Below are 25,772 nucleotides of genomic sequence, written 5' to 3' on the forward strand. Positions count from 1 at the left end.
GTGCCAAGACCTGTCAGTGTCCCAAAGGGGAGGATCACAGTCAACAGCTAGATGAGGGCTAACTAGACAGTGGACTCTCAAGCAGCCACAGAGGAAATATGTAGATAAGCCCCTTCCAGGGAGAAATTGGGAGATGGGTGTTTTTGCCTGCTCCCTCTGTGCTGGGCCCAGGTGTATAGTCACAGAGGAGCACTCCTGAGTCCCTTAAGAACTGGTTTGTTGTTTGTTAAAGTCCTATAGGACTCATGAATGCAAGCCCCATTGGCTATCAGAGCCAGGCAATCTGGGCATCCATCCTCAGGCAGCAGCCCTAAAAGCTGAGGAGCCAGGTGTGTGTACAACCTCCTTCCAGGGAGATACTAGCAACTTGCTTTTATTATTTTAGGAGACTGGAGGAAGAAGGAGGGAGAAGTGTCCACTGGTTTCCCCAGTCTCTGGGGAAGATTGCAGCTAGACCCTAGATGTGTGCTAACTTACAAGTCTGGCCCTCAAGCAGTAGTTTTTAAAGTACACAGATAACGCTTTTCAGGGAAAGACTGGGAGATGGGCGTTTTTGCCTGCTCCCTCTGCACTGAGCCCTGGAGTAGCCACGATGAGTGCTCAGGCACCTATTAAGAACTGCTTCTTTGTTTGCTATAGTCTTGTGGGTCTCATGGATGAAGCTCCATTGGCTTTCAGAGATAGGTGTTTTGGGGGCCTGTCCCTCAGATGGGAGCCTTAAAGGTTGGGGTGCTAGATGGGGGGTCCAGGTCCTTTTCTCCTCAGAGAGAAGCTGAGAGCTAGGGGTTCCCCCATCATATGGCACTGTGCCAAGAATAGGGTGCAAGTGTGTCTCAACTTTTCCTACCCATTATGATATGCATATTTTCTCATTTGCCCAATGTGTGGGAGTCACTCAGCTAGTTTCTGGATCTCTTTCAAATGCAATTGCTCAGTGTGTAGCTGAATATTTGGTGCATCCATGGGAGGAGAGGAGCTCAGGAGCCTCCTATGTTGCCATCTTGGTCTTTTCTCTTTTCATATTTTTAATTTTAGCCATTCAGGTGTAGTGGTATCTTGGTATAGTTTTAATTTTTCTTTTCATAATGAGTAAAGTATTGGACATTTTTTCATATGCTTATTGGATTTTTGGATATCCTCTTTTATGAAGTGCCTGTTGGTTGTCTTTTTTCTTACTGTTTTGTAGAAGTTCTTTATATATTCTGAATGCTAGTCTTTTCTTATGTATTTGTGTTGCAAATATCTTCTTCTACTCCGTAGATGATCTTCTTACACTTTTAAAGGTGTCTTTTGATGAACAGAAGCTACAATGCTTTTCTGTGCCCTGTTTAAGAAAACTGTCTTTGCCTTCTTCATAGTAATACAGATTCTTCAGTGTTCTTTGCTGAAACTGTTGTTTTATTTTTACATTTATATGTGCAATTTATATTGAATTTATTTTTATGTATGATGTGAGTAGGAGTCAAGATTCATTTTTTCCATATAGATAACTAATTCACCCAACACTGTTTTTCAAAAGATCATCTTTTCCTCCTTTTGATTCAGGAAAAAAACACCTCTTGTTCTTTGAACCCACCATCAGCATTTCACACACCATTTTAAAATATACATTTTCTTGCTATTTGTTTATTACTAATTCCTCCTTCAGGGTGGGCCTTGTCCTAACTTTTGCAGGGCCCAGAGCAAGAGTACAAATAGAGGCTTTTTTCCACTACGGTGTCCACCTAGAGATAAGAAATTTTAAATCTAAAAAATTAAGACTAATAATGGCTATAAATCAGGTTGACATTGGAAAATTAATTTTATATTATAACTTTCAATCACTACTAATGATTTTAAGTTGTCACATATGCATTAAGTTTAAAAAGAATAAAATTTTAAAGACTAGCTCAACAATGAAAATGTATATTTGAATTTTTAGCATTTTTAACAAATTGACTTGTTATTAATGGAAAAATAGTCAAATTTCATAGTCTTTACAGTGTTGACATAAGTTTATTGTTTCACATCACATTTTCTTGCTACTTAAAGCTAGAAAGGAGATTTTCTTCAAATGATATTTGGATCTAATTTATATTTAGGTCAGGTGTATGTGATGGAGACTAGGAACTAACTGGGAGTTTTAGTGGGTTCAGTTTTCTGTGTGTGACTGCAATGCTAGAGAGCCTAGAGGATAAGAGATCCTGCTGTTTCTGAGTCAGTCTACACAAATTGAAATTGATTGAACCAGGTAATTTTTCTATTGTATTTGATTTTGTTGTAATTGTATAAAAGCAAAAATTTCAATATTTTAAGTTTTATTCCTACACATTTCTTAATTGAAGAGCCACTCTAACAAGATGTAAGTCTAAGCTCTTCCAACCCTACATTGTTCTCTACTATATATCATAAACATCTACTATAGTCCTTATTACATTATACTTTATTTATCTCCTCTACTGAATTACAAATGCCTCTGTATAGAGATTTTTGTATTTAATACAGTAGAATCAACAAACATTTATTATGTGCCAGGCATGGTGTTAGGCACTAGTAATACAAAGATGAGTAGGTAAGGGGCTCATAGAATGGGCCCCCATCACGGATCACAATATGTGGAATATTTGGAAGGACTAAATCTCATTCTTCTTTGCTTCTAGCCCAGAGTGAGCCTTCACCAGATGGGCAAAGGCACAACAAGGATGGCAATTGCCCATCAACCCCGAATTCCGGCCAATGACAAGTATCACTAATTAATTGCACAATTGCACTTTCTCCTCCTCCTGAGCCAGACTTAGATCTAAGAAAATTCTCACACAACACTCAAGGTTCTTGACTTTGGCTGCACCTTAGAATCACCTAGGAGCTTCTAAAAATCCCAACACCCAGGCCATACACCACAGAAATTTAATCACAACCTCTAGGGCTGGGGACCAGGCATCAGTGGTTCTTACAACTCCCCAGGTGAGTCCAGTGTGCAGCTAAGGGTCAGAATCATTGCTCTACCCTGGCCTCTCAGTGTGGGTATGTGGAGCAGCAGCGACAGCATCACCTAGGAGCTGGTTAGAACGAGAGACCATCGAGTCCCACCCTAGACCCACTGAATCAGTGTTTGCATTTTAACTAAGCCCAGGTGATTTAAATACACATTAAAATTCGACAAGAACCACAGCAGCCTCTACCACTACATTCTCAACTGTGGGGTGGGGGTTATCTGGGTAGATAGTGTCAGAATTGAGTTGAATTCTTAGACACCCAGCTAGTGTCCAAGAATTGCTTGTTGGTGTGGGGAAAAACCTCCACAAATTTGGTGACCGGAAGTGTCGGAAGCAAAGTGTTTTGTGTGAGTAGCAAAGGAGACTCACAGGAAGGAAAGACCTAGTAGGGAAGAACTAGGCTTTTCCCTACATAAGAAGAAAAAAACTGAGTTTTCCCTATTACACCCAGTGGGCCCTTAGAAGGCATCGAGTGGGGAAGGGTGACCAGAGAAGGAAGACAGAGGAGAATTTATTATGTGCAAAAAGGGAAAGTTGTCAAAATTAGTTACTTGAAAGAAAGTTAATTTGATAAATTCAAAAGAGTATATAGGTTAATTAAACCTTAAGAAATGAAAGGAAAAAAGAGAAGCTTGCAGAACTAGCAAATATTTTGCTATCTTTTCACCTCTAGAGTGAAGAAAGCCAAAAACAGTAGGAAACTGACCAGATGCACTTGAGGTTTCAGGAAAGGTTGGCCAGTCCATGTTCCACTTCTGTTGTTCTAGCTGTTGAGTGCTCACCTTGCAATTAAGAAAACGATGAACGGGCCAGAGCACACATGATCTTGTTAACTCCAGCTGTGGGAAGATAAAAAGAGGAGTTTGGAAGGGTTTGTGCTATAGGTAAAGGTTAAAGTCGTAAGGGGGAAGCATTTGAGTTGTGACATTGTCCTGCTTGTTCTACCTACTGCCACTAGGTGGAAGGGACTTTGAACTGCAGAGCTCCTCCTCTTGGTGTTCTGTGTAAACTGCCTTGGGATTTAATCAAGGCATCGCCCTGCTGGGATTGCTCTTCCTGCCCCTTGCTGTTGCTCAGAAGTGTTGAGGCCACTCAGAGTGGGTGGTATGAGCAGTACAGAGTCAAAATTTCGCACTTGATTGATTTTTACCAAAAGAATGAATGAGTGGTAGTGCAATCACATCGGAATTGACACCAAGTGATGCACTAAAGGAAGGAAAGCCAGACTTGAGGTGTCACATAAATGTTAAACTGATGATATGGAGTAATGTAGGATCTTGATGATATTGAGTTTTATTGCCTGAACTTCTGATTTTTTTCTAGAAACAGATCATTTAACATTTCAACAACCATGTAATAAGCACTTTTGTGTATCAGATATTAAACCAAGAAGTGAGATAGATGTGGTTAATCCCTGCCTTCAAGAAATATTCCAGGTATCTATTGCTGCAAAACATGTTTCAAAAAATTCATGAATGGCTTAAAACAAAAGCCATTTTATCATAACTTTTGATTTTGTAGGTCGGGAAAGGGGCAGGGCTCAGCTGGGCAGTTCTCCTGCTCGTCATGTCAACTGAGGTCACTCAACATAATTGGGGCTGGTTTGGAGGATCCAAGATGACTTCATTCAAATATCTAGTGCCACTGCAGGGATGGCTAGGAGGCTGGGCTCAACTGGAACTGATGACTGGAGTGCCTGCCCTAGCCTCTCCAGCATATGATCTCAAAGTACCTGGACTTCTTACATGGTGGGTGTGTTCAGGGCTTCCAGAGTATTCCAAGAGGCCTGAGCAGGATCCTCAAGGCTTCTTTGGATGTCATCTCTGCTGCATTCCATTAGCTCAAATTCAACGGAAGAGAATTATATTCCACCTCTCAAAGAGACGAGTGACCCATATTTTGTGGTAGAGGCAAACAGGCTCCTGTATAAGTAATCATATATATGCAAATATGGAACTATGCACAGAGTACTATGGTAGTAGAGGGGTAACTGAAATGAGTCTTGAAGGATTAATAAGAAATAGCCATGTAAGTTAAAATAAGAAAGTTATTCAAAACCAACAACATGAGCAGGTCGCATGGAAGCATGAAAGAGCTTGGTGTCTTCAAAAAACTGCAATTAGTGTGATAGATGGAGTCCAATGTGGAGGAGCCACAATTCATCAGCAGGAGTCAGGGGAGAGCCCACGAGTCCAGAGCAATTCTGCCCCCTCTCGCAGGGCTCAGGATGGACCACACTGCTCCAGACCCTTCCCTCATAAGCAAGAGTCGATAGGGGGCGTCAGACACCCTCCTTACTGCCCCGCCACCCTTACAGATCTATCTATCTCTATCTGCCTCAAGTCCACTGCACTTGATGCCCATTTTCTTTTCATCCCTAATAGTGTTGGTCACCATAAGAAACCTTGGCCTCCCTGCTCCTCATCTCCTGCACTCCCATGCTCTGAGGCTCTGCTCATGCACTGTCCTGTTCCCTACCCCCATGCTCCCTCAATTCCTGAAACTCTTCTATTCTCCCCTCTGGAATTCAGGAGTTTCATCAGCACAGCAAATTTTTTCCTTGGCCCATCACTTCGAGCACTTGATTAAAGGGCCAGCCTTCTTTACTGTAAAATTACTATTTTCCCATTTACAATTATAATTATTTTACAGTTTCAAACTATGTAAATATCCTGTTTTTCATCAACCTTTCAATTTCTTCACTTATTTATACATGTCTGTATGGACTCATGATTTCCAATTTTATCCAATGGGCTCTCATAATCCATTACTATTATTTATTTTTATGCTCATATTGAATCTGATTTGGCTTCTGGGAGCCCTTTTTAGCTGACTTTTCTCCCTTTTGATCTATCTTCTTCATTCTTTGAGCCCTTTCTTACTTTCTGGCACAAGATCTTCCAGGCTCATCTTACCCTTTCCTTACTCCAGCCCTGAAATTAGCTGTCTCTCCAAGAAGCTCTTATTCCTTTTACTGGAGTATGGTATTTAGAAGCTAAGATTCAATTGTCAGGCATGCTTATTGCTATTGATGTGCTGCTTCTCCCAGATCCTCTCAGAGGACGTGTAACCAGCACACACAGGCACCTTTACATGAACGTGTATTTCTGTACCTATCTATATACATGGAAAACCGTAAGTTTACACAAATTTCAAATTCAGTCCAACACCCCAGGGTTTAACCTGGTTTTCTGTCTGTATTCATACCTTCCTTCCTTGACAGTGAGGAACTTGGCTCCCACTGCTCTTTCATTTACTCATCTGATTAATCCCTTTTGTGTCTCCACTCTCCTGCCTCTGCCGCCACCCTCTCCCCTACGCAGATACCTCCCCATTCCACTTGGGCTCGATACCTTCCTCAAGGGGGCTTCACTGCTGAGGGGTTCTACTCACCCCTCTGGGTCCTAACACCCAGTGCTGGGTCACATCTCTTCGTAGATGCCCTCTTCACCCAGCTGGGGCTCCAACACCCTGCTCTGGGCCATCACAGGTCCCTACATTTCTGACACAGAGGCGTACATTTTTCTTCCCCATATAATGGCCATAGGGTTGAATTGTACAGGAAGGGAAAAGGAAGAGGAAGGGAGAGGGAAGAAGAAGAAGAAAAGGAAAACAAAGGAGAAGAGCTCATCACACATTTGTAAATGAAAATTTTAAAGTTTCATATACAGAAAATGTATAGAATATCATATATACATATCCTTCTAACAAAAATGCTATTATTGTTATAAATCTCTTAAACCTTTCTGTACTTTTTTTTTTTTTGAGGAAGATTGGCCCTACACTAACATCTGTTGCCAATCTTCCTCTTTTTCTTTTTTCTCCCCAAAACCCCAGTACATAGTTGTGTATCATAGTTGTAGAGTTGTAGCTCTTCTGTGTGGGACGCTGCCTCAGCATGGCTTGATGAGTGGTGAGTAGGTCCACGCACAGGATCTGAACCAAAGAACCCTGGGCCACCGAAGTGGAACGTGTGAGCTTAACTGCTACGCCACCAGGCCAGCCCCTCTATACTTCTTAATCTTGCTGGGGTTAAAAGACCCGTACACCCTTCAGGAACTATCCCACTTCACCAAGGCTGCCTAAGCACCTGGCGTGTCAGCAATACCGCAGTTGAACCTCTTTACATGCAGGATCACCACCAGCCTGGACTGCAGCCAGACACCTAGACCCATCCTTCACACCTCCTTCTTCTTCCCAATCCCATGCCATCAAAGCTTTAAACTTAAAAGGGAGTTGGTCCCTGAGATATTACCTAAATCTCTGTCCAGTTGTAGAAGTTTGCATCTTGTACCCAGGTTCACAGCTTGATTGGATTTTTGATTTCTTTGATTTGTGAGACATGTAATAACCCTAAAAACTTTAGCTTAGATGGGATCCTAATATTCATTATTTTAAATATTATTTAACAAAGAAAACTTGGCCTCAATGGAATCTTACATGTTTTGTATTCTTAAAACCACAAAATCCTTATAGGGCTTTGCTGCAGGTGTCAAAGCTCAGGAGGTCGTTTTACTGACAAGACGATTGTCATGTCATGGGAGATTGCACGTAATCAGTGTACATTTTCTTAAATAAAAAAAAATAAGATAGTAGAAATCAGTCCAAATATTTCAGTAATTGCAGGGACTGTGAATATTAAACTCTACTACTAAAAGACATTAAGTTGCGTTTTTAAAAAGATCATCTATAATCTGCTTACAAGAGACATAATTAAAAGGAAATTGAGAAAGTTTGAAAATAAAAGAAGGAAAAAGCATATACCAGAACAATAATGACTAAATGAAAGCTGGTATGAGATAAAAATAATATAATTTATAATGGCACCAGGAGACATGAAGTATTTATGTAAAAATCAAGCAAAATATGGATAAGATTTGTATGCTGAGAACTACAAACCACTGCTGAAAGAAATTTTTAAAATTAAATAAATGGAGAAATAGTGTCCATGCATTGGAAGACTCAATATTGTTAAGATGTAAATTCTTCCCAAATTGATATTTATATTCAATACAGTGACAAATTCCCAGCAGAAATTTTTATAGAATTGACAAGGTGATTCTAAAACCTATATTTAAAGGCAAAGGAACTAGAATAAAGTGAAATAAACAAAAAAAGACAAATATTGTATATGATTCCACTTACATGAGGTACTTAGATAGTCAATTTCATAGAAACAGAAAGTCTGATAGTGGTTACCGGGGGGTGGGGAGGGTGGAATGAGTTGTTCAGTGGGTACAGAGTTTCAGTTTGGGAAGATGAAAAAGTTCTGGAGATGGATGGTGTTGATTACACAACAGTGTGAATGTACTTAATACTACTGAACTGTACAATTAAAAATAGCTAAAATGGTTAGTTTTATTATGTATATTTTATAATAATAAGAAATTTTGTAAGGAATTGGAATAGCCAAAACAGTTTAGGAAAAAATTGAAATTAGAGAACTCACACTATGTGATTTCAAGCCTTACTGTAAAGTTAGAATAATCAATATAATGTGGTAAATATAGATGCATAGATCAATAGAACAGAATAGAGAATCCAGAAATAGAAACATACATGGTCAATTAATTTTTGACAAAGGTACAAAAGTATGGAGAATGGATAAAATTTTCAAACAAATTGTGCTGGAATAATTGGATATCCATATATAAAATAATCTCTATCAATATCTCACATCATATGCAAAGTTAGTTAAAAATTTGTCCTAGTGAGGGCCAGCTCAGTGGCATAGTGATTAAGTTAGTGTGCTCCGCTTCAGTGGCCCAGGGTTCGCAGGTTCAGATCCCGGGCACGGACCTACACACCACTCCTCAAGCCATGCTGTGGCAGCATCCCACATACAAAATAGAGGAGGATGGGCACAGATGTTAGTTCAAGGCAAATCTTCCTCAGCAAAAAGAGGGAGATTGGCAATGGACGTTAGTTCAGGCTCGATCTTCCTCACCAAAAAAAAAAACTTTGGGGGCTGGCCCAGTGGTGCAGTAGTTAAGTTCGCATGCTCTGCTTTGGCAGCCTGGGGTTCGCAGGTTCAGATCCTGGGCACAGACCTACGCACTGCTTATCAAGCCATGCTGTGGCAAGCGTCCCACATACAAAATAGGGGAAGATGGGCACAGATGTTAGCTCAGGGCCAATCTTCCTCAGGAAAAAGAGGAGGATTGGCAACAGAGGTTAGCTCAGGGCTAACCTTCTCCACCAAAAAAAAAAAAAAAAAGTCATAGACCTAAATGTGTATTCTAAAACTATAAAAATTTTAGAAGAAAACATAGGAGAAAATATGTCCTTGGTTTATGCAAAGATCTCATATAAAATATCAAAGCATGATCATAAAAGAGGAAATTGATAAATTGAACTTCTTGAAAATGAAAAACTTGTTCTTTAAAAGACACAGTTAAAGAAATGGAAAACCAAAAATTGAGTGAAAATATTTGGAAATTACATATCAACAAAGATTTATATCCAGAATATATAAAGAACCCTAAAACATCAATAATAAGAAATAGTGGGTAGAAAAAAATTAAACATTTTACCAGAGATATGGATAGCAAAAAGCACAAGGAAAAATGTTGGACATCATTAGTCATTAGAACAATACAAATTAAAACCACAATAAGATACCATTATATACCTATTAGAATGGGAAAAAAAAACTGACAAACATCAATACTGGCAAGAATGCGCTGCAATCACAAAGCTCATATATTGCTTATGGGAATGCAAAGTGGTACAGATACAGCCACCCTGGAAAACTGAACAGTTTGGCAGTTTCTTGTTTCTAATAAGGTTAACCATAAACCTACCACACAAGCCAGCAATCCCATTCCTAGGCATTTGCCCAACAGAAATAAAAATTATGTTCACACAGAAAACTGTATATAGAAGTATATAGTGGCTTTTTTCATAATCATCAAAATAACTCAAATGTCTTTCAACTGATGGATGGATAAACAAACTGTGTTACATTTATCCAGTGGAATACTGCTCATCAATAAAAAGAAACTACTGATACACACAACAGCATAGATGAATGTCAAATACATAATTCTAGTGAAAGAAGCCAGTCTGAAAAGGCTACATACTGTATGACTCCATTTATATGACCTTCTGGAAAAGGCAAAATTATGGGGACAGAAAGCAGTGGTTGCCAAGGAATGGGAGTGTGGGGTAGGGGAGTGAGTACAGAGGGTCATTTTTTATGATCTCTAGAACTGTTCTATATCTTGATTGTGTTGGTGGTTGCACAACTGTGTAAGTTTGTGAAAACTCACAGAAATGTTCACTAAAAAGATTAAATTTTATTATTTGTAAATTATACCTCAACCTACCTCACAAAAAAAAAACTAAACAAATAGGCATATTCTTTTGTCTTCAAGCATTGTAAAATGATTTGTTGTTTGCAGAGGTTGGTAATTCATTTTATTAAAATCATAGAATATTACAGGTGGAAGGAGACTTAGGTCATCTCATGTCAATTCCCCCATTTTTCAAATAAGGAAACTCACAGCCAGAGGAGGAAATGACGCATGACACGGAATTTTAGCTTATCTGATTATGTAAATTAGCGACTTCAGAGGCTAGAATTAGCATTTGTTTTTGTTGTTGTTTTTTTCCTGATATAGCAAAAGAGAGTCCAGAAAATTTCTGGCATTTGTTCACTTGAACCCAGAAATTTAGCAGCAGATTTTCAGATTAGAATTTATGATCTTGAAACTTCACTTTGGTTAACTGTAGGACATAAAATTCCTAATGGAATTGTTAGCTAAAAATTGGCTTATTGTCCATACATGATGGATTTTATAATATTTCTATTGTTGATTGGATTTCATAAACCATGCTTTACAAATGGATCCTGTGAGAGGCTGTAAAACAATTGTTATCAACTTTTTAGACTTTGAGCCTTTTCTTCCAGCCAAACTCCACACATATAAGAGAGACTCAGGAGGGCTCCTCTGCCTGCGGTGGGGGTTGGCCCGAGCCCAGCAGCATGAGGGGCTTCCATTAAGCACAGTGCGAAAACCACCACTCCCAAAACTAAGTTTGGGAAGAGAACCATAGGGTGACTCACAGATAGATAACCGTGCAGAGTAATCACAGAGTGCATTTGGTTCTTGTTAATAATGGGGCTTGCCAACCAGCAGAGACCTTGAAAAGAGAAGTCCATGGCATCAGTTCCGAGTAACATATCCCTGTCCTGGAAATCACCTGTCACTGTCCCTTAATGTCTTTGTGTCATTCTCCCGACCATTCTGCTCTCCCTTTCTTTTATCCACCTCTACCCTGGGGAAAGAGAGGAGATCAAGATTCAATCTGTTGAATTTAGGTGCTTCCAAGACATTGAAAGGTGTAGGACAGCTGGGCAATTGTATATATGGGTATGGTGCTTAGAAGAGAGAATCTAAACTGTAAATAAAAGTGAGTGAGTCTTCCACACTGAGATGGTAATGGAAGCCGAGGGTGTGGTCAGAGGGAGAGTGCAGGAAAGGGCCTTGGGCTGAGCTTGAGGAAGCCCGCAGTCAAAGGCTGGCTAGAGAAGGATGATGTGTAACAAGGCCAAGAAAATGTTTCCTGAAGCAGGAGGAAAGCTAGGGGAGCAGGGTATCATGGAAACCAAATGAGGATCATGTTTCAAGGAGAAAGAGGTCGAGTGTTGAATGCTGCTGAGAATGCGAAGGGAATGAACTTTTAAACTGTCCACAAGATTTAATAGAATGATGGTCATTGGTGATCTCCAGAATTAAGTCTTCTATGAGTTCCGGTGATTCTTCACTACTGAGAACACCTTGAGAGCGGGAACCTTGAATAGAGCTCCACATCCTCCTATATTGCTTTTCACTTAAGAAACGCCCAATAAATATTTGCTGTATTGTGACTGCACGTGGTACACTGGAAGCCTTAAAAAGATGTTTTGGGGGTGATGGTGATGGAACTGTTCCGTATCCTGATTGTGGTGGTGGTTACGTATGTTAAAACTCATAGAACTGTACACCTCAAAAGAGTCCATTTTATTGCATCTTAATTTAAAAAATTTGAATAGTAATGGTAAGATTCTTTCTCTTACATGGTGCTGGGCTCTTGGGTGTTTATTGTAAAGTGATTCTTTTTGTGTGTGTGTGTGTGTGTGTGTGTGTGTGTGTGTGTGTGTGTGAGGAAGATCAGCCCTGAGCTAACATCCAATGCTGATCCTCCTCTTTTTGCTGAGGAGGATTGGCCCTGGGCTAACATCCATGCCCATCTTTCTCTACTTTATATGGAATGCCACCACAGCATGGCTTGACAAGCGGTGTGTCAGTGCACACCCAGGATCCCAACGTGTGAACCCCGGGCCACAGGCTGCTGAAGCAGAGCACACGCACCTAACCACTACGCCACTAGGCTGGCCCCTGTAAAGTGATTCTTTAAATCTTATATGTATTTCCTAAATAGTCCATTGTATTTACACAAGACAATAAGATACTAAATATTCAAACATAAAAACAACTAAAGTTTTAAAGAAAGGATTTGAGAGAAATACAGAAAAGTACCAATAGAAAATCTATGTAATTTTTGCATATGTAATTTTTAAGTTGTAATGAAATGAAAAAGAAAGCAATAACAAAAGCCCTATTGTCTTATCTTTTTAACAGACAGGAATGGGTCACTTGCGTGTGATGAAAGATGGACTTCGCCTGGAAGGGGAATCAGAATTTTTATTCCCATTGTATGTCAAAGAAATACACTCCAGAGTGGTAAGAAAATGAAGAAACATTTAAATAATTTGTGTTTTATGAAAAATAAATAATGGTTAAACACAGAAATTCAATATATTTCAGAGGAGAGTTCTTAGAATGTATTCATGTGCACACATTTATGATACACTCTTTATAAAAAGCTTGGCTGTAATGTTGTGGAAATTATTTCTGATATTACCTTCTAAAGAGTCCACTTTCGTGTGCTTCAGATCCAAATTTGGTGGCCTCAGTAATTTAGATCATAGTAAAGGTTTGGTAATTAAAACCTTTATCAAAAACAATCTAAACTTATTTCCATTAGTGCAAGTAATTTAAATACACTTATTTCAAGGAATTTAAAATTATCTGAGAGGCTTAGAAAGAAATTAGTTTCATAGTAGTATGTTCTGCACTAATTATACTAATTACAGATTCTGGTCCTGTAGGATTCTCCCTAAATAGATTAAGCATCACCATTAAATAATTGTGTGACTTTAAAAGAATATCTACCTCAATATTATTAATTCATTTACCTCCATGGAATTTACAATAAGTAGAGCCAATCATAAAATATAGACAAATAATCTTTGTAATATGTTTTATTTTTCCTTATGTGATGCTATGGACTTTGTAGTAGAGATGAACATTTTGCGAGATTACTGATTAGCTGGTATTATCTAAATAAAATGTTAAACTTCATCCACTATAACTTACCAATCGCGTGAAGAGTACGTTCCTCACTTTCCTCCCATATTTCTAGACGTGAAAGGATATGTCAGTATCTCCTAGGTGCAGAGGCTGTACCAGCTACTCCAGGGCAATTAGAAAGGAAACAAAAGGCTGGGCACTGAGAAACACACAGTCCTATGAGAGAGAGAGAGCACACTCCTAAATCAGACAGCAGAACAATCACCAGGCTCTACCACCAACCGCAAATTGATGCAGACAGAAAACTTCCACACAGATATTGACTGCAAAGGAGAGATCCTAGAGAGTGCAAAGCATATAAGTAGTTAACAAGCACTCTTGAGTTACTTCTCTAATATCTCAGTTGACAATATGAGCAGGCAAATGACCTGGACTATCACAGGCTGATACGTCTGAGCCTGATTCTGTGAGCTTATGCAGAATACTTACGTTAACCATGATGGCATTTCAGTGTACTAAATACCGTGTCATATGGGAATATAGGAAATGAACGCAAGCTTTCGTAGAAAGGGAAGTCAGATGTGAACAAAGAATCCAAATATTAGAACTTAGCCTTTTTTTCCCCAGAGTCATATTAGCTGATCCTATACCATGTTCCTGAAGAGATAAGACTGTAGAATAACCTGGGTACTGAAATCGGGTGATTAGATCATAGCAAATTTAATGTTCTTGAATTCATAATACTTTTAGTTATACCTTATCAGATTTTTCATCTTCAGTATACATTTTTTTTAAAAAACCAGTGAGCAAAATTATGTAAATTATTTTAAATAATCACATATTAAAGTCTGACAATGATGCATTAATGTGATGTGTCAATCAACACACAAAATTAAAGAAACATTTGGAATAATATTACATGATAACAGAGCTGTAAAGTATTTTGAAACTAATATGGCTTTCTAATAATAGGATTACCTGAACAAAAGTATATTTGTAATTTCTGTATGCACTGATGTATTAGTTATGTTTCTTTTTCAAAGATGAGTCTAGGAAGTAATTTTCCATAAAATTACAGAAATTACCTTATGAATTTGCAAAATTTGACACATAATTCATTTATTTATATTACTGGGCTGAGAGAATTTCTTCATTATAAACATAATTGGACAGGGTACTCTGGCCTCTAACATATGATTCCTCGGCAGCCCTTCAAAATTAATACATGAGGTCCTGTCAAGATCGTGCTTGGGGTTTGTGATTTAAACCCATCTACCCTGCCCATTAACCCAAACACATACCAATATATCTGAAAGAACAAAAAGGTTGTATTTAAAAATATATACACATGGTCAAAAATGAAATAAAACAGAAACACACAGTGATAAAACTTTACTTGAAATGATTGTCTTTGAAGTTCACAACCCTGAAAAGAGGCAGGGGCAATTTACAGTCAAAGCTCACAGAGGAACAGAGACTAAAATGGTGTCTACGTGACTGGGACTCCAGCCAGGCCCATCACATGAGGCAGCAATCAAGGGCAGAAAATAGTTGCAACTATGCCCAAACTTGAATAAAGCTGCATATCTGTGGGGAGAAGCCCCCAAAGATGCCAGACAGAACCCGAATATCACTGAGGACAGTAACCCTGGGTCACTGTCATAAGACTGAGAGACACTGGGGTCTGAAATGGAAACAATGGTAAAGCCTTTAGACAGGCTGGGTAAGCACAGAAATTAAAATGCATCCATACAGGGAGCTTGAGACTGAACTTCAAAACACATAAGGAAAACTTCATCTAAAAAAAGGATACCAAACAAAATCTACACAAAAGAGAATTAACTTCCAACTAAGTAAAATTAATCAATCTGAAAATGACTGAGAAAGCACACTTAAGAATCTCAAAGAGATAAAGCTATTTTTTGAGTAGTTTTCATTAAAAAAACAAGAAATTATAAAATCAAAACAGACAATATAGGGCAGAAATAACAGGGAACAGATTTACCCTCTCTCATTAAACCACTAAAAAACTTGAAAAAATATATGAAACAATGGTTTTTGCTATGGTCTGAATGTTTGTATGTTGAAATCCTAACCCCCAAGTGATGGTGTTAGGAGGTGATTGGGGAGGTGATTAGGTCATGAGGGTGGAGCCTTTACGAATGAGATTAGAGCCCTTACAAAAGAGGCCTGAGAGAGCTCCCTTGCCCCTTCCACCATGTGAGATTACAGCTGGAAGGTGCCCTCTATGAACCAGAAAATGAGTCTCGCCAGACACCGAATCTGCCAGCACCATGGTCTTGGACTTCCCAGCCTCCAGAACTGTGAGAAATAAGTATTTGTTGTTCATAAGCCACCCAGTCTCTGGGATTTTGTTATAGCAGCCCAAATGTTCTAGGATGGGTTTCAAATATTAGACAATGGCAGTCAGGGCAGTCATCTCGGAGAGAGGGCATCAAAAGAGGTGAGCCCTAGGATTGCCCCAGGTTACTGCCTGGGGAGAGTTTCTAAGGCCACAGGGAGGGAGGGGGGCCAGTGAAGAGGCAGGTATTCTCCCTGAGTTGAGGAGATAGGGGTGGGAGTCCAGGGAAAACCAGCCACCCTAAAGTTCACAGGGCAGAGTACCATAGATGAGGGAGCTGCCATACGCTGACAGAGCTCCAGAGGTTGCAGAGTTCACTCTCCCTTCACCACTCACTGCACCGAGTCTGTAGGTAAGTACTTATCAGTGCTTGTGTGTGAGAGGAAGCTACCTGAGACTGAGGAAGTAACTACTCGACGGAAGCAGAAGGAACAATCCCTGGAGTTCACACAAGTTTGGCAACAGCTCATATTCCCACCAGCCAGAGTGGGAAAACTTCATAAGTCATGGGGCATCAGGTAGAAATGCTCAAAGGGTGTTGGCTCAGCAGTGGCACAAGGTCTGCACTAGAATTAATACTGGTCTGGTCTCATCTAACAAAGTTTAATAGGAAGCCTTGGAAGTATCATACTTTTTCCAAGTGACTTACTGTGTCCCAGAGCAAAACTCAAGAAAACTATGTTCCGTCTGGGCACAAAGGTCAAGGAAAGCATGAACATGTTAAGGAGAGACATGAAAGTGGGAAAGACAGAAAAACCCAAATTAATCTAGAGATGGAAAGTTGAACACATGGAATTTAAAACAAAGTTAATTCATGGAATTAACAGATTAACAGCAGACTGGACACTACAGAAGAAAAGATTAGTGAACTTGAAGATATAGCAATAGATCCTAACCAAAATGAAACCTAGAGAAAAAAGACTGGAAAAAATTAACAGAGTATCAGTGAATTGAGGGCCAGTGTCAAGGTGTCTTAAATGTGTGTGATTGGAATCCCCAAAGTAGAGTAGAGAAAAGAGAGGACAAATATTATTTGAAAAAAAAAATGTGTAATTTTTTTCCAAATGTGATGAAAACTTTCAACCCACAGATCAAACATGCTCACTGAACCCCAAACAAAAGAAACAAGAAGAAAACTACATCAAGGCATATCATAATAAATTTGCTTAAAACTAGAGTAAAGAGAAAACCTTCCAAGCAGCCAGAGTAAAAAGACATATTACATACAAAAGAACAGAGAAAAGGATGATAGCAGACTTCTAGTCAGGAACAATTCAAGTCAGAAGACAGCAAAGCAGCGACTTTAAGTACTATAACAAAAACCAAAAGCAGCCAACCTAGAATTCTATACCTAGCAAAAATATGTTTCAAAAACAAAGCCAGAATGAAATCTTTTTTTCAGACTCACTAAAGTTGAAAAAAATGTACTTCAGTAGATTGGCACTACAAGATATATTAACAGAAGTCTTTCGTGCAAAGAGAATATGATACCAGATGGAAATCTGGATCTTCACAAAAGAATAAATACTAGAAATATGTGCGTAAACAGAAAATAATAATTTTTTAATTTTAAACATTTTAGAAGATACTTGAATACCAAAGCGGAAATAATAACAATGTATTTTGGGGTTTACCACAAGGATAGAAGTAAAATGTATGACCAGAATGAAACAAAAACCATGAGAGAGAAAAATGGAAGTACTGTTATAATGTTCTTATATCATACATGAAGTGGTGTGAAATTACTTGAAGACAGACCATGATAAGTTAAAGATGTATAGTATAAATTCTAAAGTAAACACACACACACAAAGTATAGTTAATATGTCAACCAAGGAGATAAAATGAAATCATAAATAATACTCAATTAATCCAAAAGAAAGAAGACAGAGGAAACAAAGAGCAAATGGGATAAATAGAAAACAAATAGAAAATTGGTAGATTTAAACTAAGCCACATCAATAATCATATTAAATACAAATGGTCTAAACACTCCAATTGAAAGGCAGAGATTGTCATACTGAATGAGAAAGCAAGACCAACTATGTGCCAGCCACCTACAAAAACACTCACCTTAATTATAAAGACACAAATAGGTTAAAAGTAAAAGAGTAAAAAGAGATATACGATACTAACACTCATCAAAAGAAAGTTGGAGTGGCTATATTAATAACAGACAAAATAGATTTCAGAGCAAAGAGATAAAAATCTCAAAGATACAGAGGGTCATTTCAAATGATACAGGAGTAAATTCATTGATATTTATGTAGTCAAACACTTACATACCTAATATCTGAGCTTCAAGATACGTAAAGCAAAAACTGAAAGAACTGCAAAAAAGAAAAATAGAAAAATCCACATTTATAGTCAGAGATTTCAAAATCCCTCTTTCAATAGGTGATAGAACAAATAGAAAATCAATAAGGATATAGAAGATTTGAACAACACTATCAGCCTACTTATTCTAATTAACGTTTACAGAACACTCCCCCCAACAAGAGTAGAATACAAGTTATTTTCAAATGCACAAGGAGTATTTACCAAGATCATATTTTGGACTATAAAACAAATCTCAACAAATTTAAAAACATTCAAATCATACAGCATATGTTATCTAACCACAATGAATTTAATAAGAAAACAGTAACAAAAATATATGAAAATTTTCCAAAATTTGGAAATTAAATAAAACATTTATACATAATCCATAGGTCAAAGAAGAATTCGAAAGGTAAGGCAGTATTTTGAACTGAATAAAAATGAAAAAAAACAGTATGTCAAATTTGGGGGGGGGGGTGTAGTTAAAGCATTGCTTAGAGGGAAACCTATAGTACTAACTGCCTATATTAGAAAACAAGAAAATCAATGACCTCAGCATACTCACTGAGAAACTAGAAAAAGAAGAACAAATTAAACCAAAAGTAAGAGAAGAAATGAAAGAACAAGCAGCAGAAATCAACAAAATAGAAATCCTAAAAACAATAGACAAAATCAGTGAAACCAAAAGCTGGTTTTTTTAATAAGATCTATAAAAATTCATCAACCTCTAACCAGACTAATCATTAAAAAGACAGGGCACAAATGACCAATATCAGAAATAGTAGAGGGGACATCACTAAGGATCCTACCAACATTCAAAGAATAATAAGGAAGTATTACGAATAACTTTCTGCAGATAAATGTAATTTTTCTACATGCTGTTTAGCAGAATTCTTAACATACACATGCTGCTTCAATAACTAAATCAGTCTCTGCCATTCCCATATTAGGTTCAAATGTAAAGTAGTTAATTATGTACGTACATGAAGTGGCCACAGGGGATTATTGAGAACTCCTAGGGCAGTTGTGATCTATATTTGGACCCTACCAACACATCTTTACATTGTTAATGGTCTTTTTATGCATCTCTCTCATAGCTCTTTGTCTAGGTCACACACTCTGGAGAAAAGATATTATGTCCTGTGGCTCTTTTATGTACTTCCTCAGGCTCAATATAATGTTGAAAGATGCATTGTTTTTATCCAATAAATATAGTCAGAATTCAATTCAGATGAAAAATGGAAAATTAAATGTTCTCTTTCTACCTCACTGACATTCTATAAATGACATAAAATTTTTCTAAAGGATATCACTAGCTAATTATGAAAACTGAAATACTCATTATTCACAAGCTGTAAATCTCAGCTGCCTCATGTAGAAAATGGAAATAATGCACCTCTACTTCACCATAAACATTGCAGGTTTTTTTTAATGTAGCTGTTTATTGTTTTAAGGTTTTGTTTTATGAAAAACGTAGATTAGAAAGAGTGTGCAATTCAATATAAGAGCTTTTGTTAAGTAATACAGGGAATGTTTATATCATTTTGTTAATATTGTTACAGGGCAATTTCTGCTTTATACTGTGAGTAACAGAAAATTTACCTTAGTAGTGGCACAACTTAATAGGAACTTTTATTCTCACATAACAAGAAGCCGGAAGGGGCAGCTGCAGCATCAGTTCACCAGTCAGCAACATTGGAACCAGTGTCTTTGCCATCCTCCTGTCTTTCCCATGCACTAGATGTCTGCTAGGCCACATGCAAGACATGTGACCAGGGAGATGTGCAGTGCCAATGCACGCATCCCTTTCATCAGGAAAGGAAAAGCTTGCCTAGAAACCCTCAGCCCCAGCCCCAGCCAATTTTGGCTTACATCTCATTGACCAGAATTGTGTCACTTGGATCACCCTAGCTGCAAGACAGGCTGAGAAAGCAATTAGCCTTTCCAACCCCTGCAGTGGAAGGCAGAAAAAGGAAAGGGTTTGAGAGTGTGTATTGGACCAGGCAACCAGAGTGGTTCCCAGAATAACTTACTTTGTCTAGGCATGGGAGTGGACCTCACGGCTCTGAGCCCTGCCCTCCTATTCCAGGAGAATGGTAAAAAGAGCATGGAAGTTAGCATCTAAAAACTGGGTTCCATCATGGAACTGTCACTTGTTAGCTGTGACTTTGGGTGAGCTGTAATTTAATCTCTTTGGACTCAATTTCCTCATCTCTGTATTAGGAGTAACGGTACCTACTTTAAAATGTGGAAGATAAAATGAAAGGATGGATACTAAAATTTTTGGTAAATTGTCAGCTCTTATTGTCATCCTAGTTATTTATAACATTGCAAAAACAAGTATCATTGGATAAAACGTGAGATGCTGATAGATCCATCTGCTTCCACAAAGCAAGTTGGACAATTTCTGACCTGCTGGAGTTCCAAAGTGTTCCTGAAACTTCTTTCCTTCTGAAAAATCACATTTTTCCCCACAACTTTGGAAGATATTTGGTTCCCTCTGAGTGAACCATAAACCCACCTGACTCCAATAGCCAAATTGCTGCATTCCTTTTCAAGAAAATTGTTGATATAAAAGCAAGCAATCTTCTGTAAAACAAAACCATCCATTCAGAATTATGATACCACAGAAAGCACTTACGTGCTCATAAAGCCACTTTATCTTTCAACAAAATGCTTAAAAAATATAGGCATCCAACAAATTTTAAATGATATTTTGAAATTGCAAGAAGCCTTTGCATTTTGAAAATAAGTAACGTGGTATTTATTATAGAAGAACTAACCATTCTCTGATTTATCTTCTTAAAACATATCATGTCCTGGACAAAAATAATAAGAAATGAAATTTTAATTTCTTGAAAAGGAAAAACACTAATTAAAACTTGATTGTTTCAGATCTTCACCTTGAGAACTGACTTGGCACATTGTAACCAGTGGATACAAGCACTATAAACCCATGAGATTATTATATTTCATGAAAAAGTTAATACTTTTACCCCTTTAACATAATATAATCCAAGTTTTAAAAATAATTTTAGCCACAAATTTATAGGATCACAGGATCTGTGACTATGAAGAAATTACTTTATATAAATCCTAAATTTCTATATAAATATAAAGATATAGTCATTTTAAATAGTATGTATTTGGCTAATTTTGTAAATCTCTTTCTAGGACTCATCTCTGCTTCTGCAGTCAACTCAGAACGTGACTGTAAACGCACGCAACTCTGAAGAAGAGGTCACAGGCAGATTAAAAGTGGGTGAGTCCACCTTCATCACAGTGCTTTGCACGTGTATGATCCATGAATAGTTGTGATGAATGGATAAATTTGCTTTTTCTTCTAAAGAATTCAAAGTTATTTATGAACAATTAAAGTATGAATTTTCTAAATATTATACTGTGCTGACCACAGAAAATAGCCTCAACGGAGAACAGTCTGAAGTATTTTAATTAAAGTGATTCTGAGAAACAGAGGATCATTCAAGGTAGTATAAGAAGCATAATGATATTGCAGAGTACAAAAGAATCTCACAGAGACCAAAGGAAAGGAACCAAAGCAGCTGACCTCAAGAGAACAGAGACCAGGGGCTGAGAGCTGAAAGTATTCTCTATCTCTCGCTCTCTCTCGACCTGTGTACCTCTCCTTTCCAGTGTATCTTTGCCCATCACTTTCACATGGGTATTATGGCTGCATCAGTTCTAACTCTACAGGACCTACAGGACCTCTCTGGTTCTCATCTGATTGGCTGTAGTTCTCAACACCAACCACCTTAGTCTTCAATTTCACGAACTCTAAAGTCACAACAAAGTGCTCTAATTGGCCCAACTAGTCTGTTCAACCAATTGCCCTTGAGTCAGCTGTGTACACCCTTCCAATCAGCTAAGACCAGAGAATACATTCACGTGGGAGTGAGGTCACATGGAACTTCTCACAGTGAGAAAAAGGATTGGAGAGAAAGAATGTAGATGAAAGAAACAACAGAAGAGCAAACCACCTGGTAAAAGGGATGTACCTACCTTCTCTATACTATCAACGTTCTACAGATTTGCTAAATCTATAAGGATGGGCCTTTTGATTATGAGAAAATAGGTAAGAAGTATACTGCCAACACAAAATGGTAACTTTCAGTGTCTCTCTTTTTTAATGGCTGTTTTCACGAAACAGACTAATGTACATTGGAAACTACAGCCATATATTTACCTGATGATTCCTTTTTGTTATACTGAATACAAGAGTTCCATATTTTATGTTCTGTTTCAATCTTTATAACTTATTCTAAATAATGAATTGTATTTCTCTTTTGCTTAAAAGTTTGTTTAATCACTAAGTCCAGTGAAATTCTCAGTGGATCTAGAGATGACCCTGAGCTTATCCAGCATACATGTTCTTGAAACTTGTCTAAACCAAATCATATTTTCTTGATGAATTGTATAGCATTATGATTTATCTTTACCATAATTTCTTAAAATTCTTTGACTATAGCTTTAAATGTTTGAGAGATCTTTTTCTCATCTTTTTTCATTCATTCAACAAACATTTATTGAATGCCTACATGCTAGTTTCCATATGCCATCACGTAATTAATAACATATAAACAATATATGATTATTTCTTAGGAGCTCCAAAAGTAAAAGATTTCTTTTACTATATTCTTATAAAAATGATTTAATACAAATGCTCATTTATTCACTCAATTTTTTGTTAAACGTGGATTTTCATATATCGTACAATGGAGTTAGAAATAATATAAATCTGTCTCCAATTTCATGGATGAAAAAACTGAAGCATTGAAAAGCTAATTTGTTCAAGGACACACAGCTAAGTTAGTAGAAAAGACAAACCAGGAATGACTCAGGACTTGTTTCTCTCAGCAGGAGTGTTTCCATGAGCCCTCCCTATCCCTAGTCAGATTTCCTTAAATTACAGCACACCAGTAACTGTCCTAGATGCTGCAACTATGGTTCCCATTTTTGTCACCAAGGAATTTACTTAAAAAAACGTTTCCCTTTGGAATTACTTTGGTTTAAACAATTAACCTCAAATCTGGAGTTTTAACCTCGGTGTTTCATGCCTGATATACTGTTATAATTAGGGATTTCTATTAAATCTTTGGTTGGAAAACCTCTGTGATACTGAGAACCCTGAACTAGGGAATATCGCTCAGCTCACCAAATCCAAGATTATTTTCAGTAAATAACTTCCCACAATCACAGCCATTCCAGTCTCACATTTCCTGGAAGAAGTTAAAATTAGCCAATCTGGATATTAAAATGTAATCTATGTAAACTAGCCAAATTAATCCCATTTAATTAAATGAATAATTGTTTATTACTAAACCACTAAAAAAATTGGCAAGCAATACAATCAAAACCAAGTCTTAAATTCCAAAAGAAATCAAACATTGAAAAGCAAGCACTAATAGCTAGCATTTCAAATCTTGGAACTAAAAGATATCAAATCATAAGCAGCAACAATGGAATCTTACAAGTTATAAATGCAGCTCTGATTACTGCAGTTAATTTTCTTTTGATTTCAAATAACAGAAACCCATTCTGATTAGCTTAAAAATAAGAGACACCCAGAAGTATGCCAGCTGTGCTCAGATAGGTTGGTGGGTTTGGCAGTGTGAGTTTTCTGAGAACTGAGCCAGGCTGCAGCCAACGTGTCCTGAGAATACAGCACCCCACTGCCCAGCAAGCTGCTGCAGGTACAGAACCTGATCAAGCAGTGCCACCCGCCTCTGCCTCGAGGGGGTTCTACAGCAGTAGAGTCACTGCAAATCCAGTGTGAAGATTTTCAAATTTCAACCAAATAAACCCACCAGGGGAGCTGGTGATGTTTATGGCACAATTTGGTCACTGCACCCGGAGATCTAAGTGATTTTCCTAAGTGCTGAGAGCTCTGCTCCGCCACAATCACACTGTCTTAGATCCAGATTTTCAAATGACATTTTGCAAAGCTGGGAAATAAGAATGTCATCAATCCATCGCGTTTGTTAGAGTTCTTCTTTGAACTTCTGCGTTGCCATGATAAGCATCTGCAAAAGACTTTCTACACTCAGTGCGTGACTGATATCAAGAATATAAACGTAAGACACAAAAATAACGTGAATATAGTATGGCAGAATTTCATGCACACCATATTAAGAGACAGCAATGCAACTGCAGCCAGAGTGTCTTTGGGTATAATGATTGAACTCAACAGAAGAAACTTTGGAATAATGCCAAAACTGTCAGTGTTATCCCAGCTACATGTTTCTCTCAAGTCACCAAGCTATTAGTTGCTGCTTTGAAATCCCTCCCAGACAAACAAGAGAAGCAGGGCAGTAACTCACAATCTGAAGGTGAAGGACCTTGTAGTGCAGTGTGGCACAGGGAAGAGAAGCCCCAAATACCACACAAGATTGCAACAGGCTATGAGAGTACTCAAGAAACAAAAGAAGAACAATAACAGATGTTTGACTTTCCAGCCATTCACTTGGTTAATGATCCCCAAGGTTCTGTAGAAAAATTACTAAAGCACCTAGAGTGTGCTGAGGAGAGGTTTGAAGGGAGGACGATGCTTAGGGACCTTATCTCCAGATCGGTGGGATTTCATGGGCTTTCTCTCTTTGACTTTGATTCCTTTGAGCGGAGGTTTCTGCAGGCCCTTCAAAGAGAAGTGATCAAGATCCTTCTGTTTGCTGCACAAGCACATCATTGCTCAGGACTGAGGCCAACAATTTTATTATCAATAAGAACTCAAGGGAAGTCATGACAGTAGGAATCAATGCTATGAAAGAGATAACAGCTGATGTCCTCTAGCTATGACTGAGAACCCTCCAAGATCGGGCCCGGTGTAAAACACACGAAGATAAGAACATGATGAGGTCTGCTAGAACTTTCATTCAGCTCTTCCAAGCACCAAATCCTCAGATGTTGCAGAAGAAATTCTGGGGTAAGCCTACAGAGGTTTCGGTAGAAGCAAGAGTGCAAGAATATGGAGAATTAGATGCTAAAGATTGCATCTCAGGAGCAGACATTCTGGAGTTAGGAAAGAGAAAGAGAATGATGAAGATGGGTGAGAAAGTACCAGTCTCAGGGAAGGGGAGGATGCCAGTGGTGAATGGGCTTACATGTACCGCTCTTCCATGAAGAACAGCAAGACCTGTCTGAGAATCTGACCAGCATGCACACAGCGGAGTGGAAAGCCAAAACTGCCACCCTTAGCACTAGTGAGGTTCTAACCCAAGGAGGCTTCCAGAAAATCTGCCTGGATTTTCCTCTAACTGAGGAATGCAGTGCTGCCCCAGGAAAGCCCCGAAACGAAATATATTGAAATAGCACTAGTGGGCGCAGAGACAAGTTACTTTCACTTCAGGACACTGAACACTTTCATAAAAGCCTACTTCTGACGAGGAGACAAGATTAGCAACAGCAATGGCTGGAAAGACAGACCAGAAACAATAGTTAGGAAGAAAACCCAAATGAATCAATTTTCCAGTTCCACAAATACAGAAAAGAGAAAGAGAGGAACTTTGTGATGATGCATTGTAGCCAGAATGTCCAGTCAGAAACTAGGTGTTCCTTCAGAGCAAAACAACTGACGCTACGAGATGCACTTTTGGAATAAAGAAAAACAGAATGAAGTTCCTTCCAAGCAAGTTTTCCATTCTAAAGATAATGTTAAATTTGTGTTTTTGCTCTGAAAACCGGTAAATTCAAAAATATTTGCTTATGTTTAAAAGCTCGGAACTACTACATTTTGAAAACCGC

At 38.1% G+C, this 25,772-nt stretch overlaps 1 protein-coding gene and 1 pseudogene across 1 annotated transcript in view; both read left to right on the top strand.

The window, feature by feature from the left end:
• Window positions 1-25,772, top strand: part of SGCG (sarcoglycan gamma) — an 86,657-nt gene that overhangs the window by 10,615 nt on the left and 50,270 nt on the right. Inside the window, exons 3-4 of the mRNA XM_058547843.1 lie at window positions 12,602-12,703; window positions 21,189-21,276. Of these exons, the coding sequence (XP_058403826.1) occupies window positions 12,602-12,703; window positions 21,189-21,276 (190 nt within the window). The remainder of the gene's footprint in view (window positions 1-12,601; window positions 12,704-21,188; window positions 21,277-25,772) is intronic.
• LOC131410020 (protein SDA1 homolog) lies at window positions 23,947-25,644 on the top strand (annotated as a pseudogene).

Source organism: Diceros bicornis, chromosome 9 (genome assembly GCF_020826845.1).
Source record: "Diceros bicornis minor isolate mBicDic1 chromosome 9, mDicBic1.mat.cur, whole genome shotgun sequence".
Lineage (NCBI taxonomy): Eukaryota > Metazoa > Chordata > Mammalia > Perissodactyla > Rhinocerotidae > Diceros > Diceros bicornis.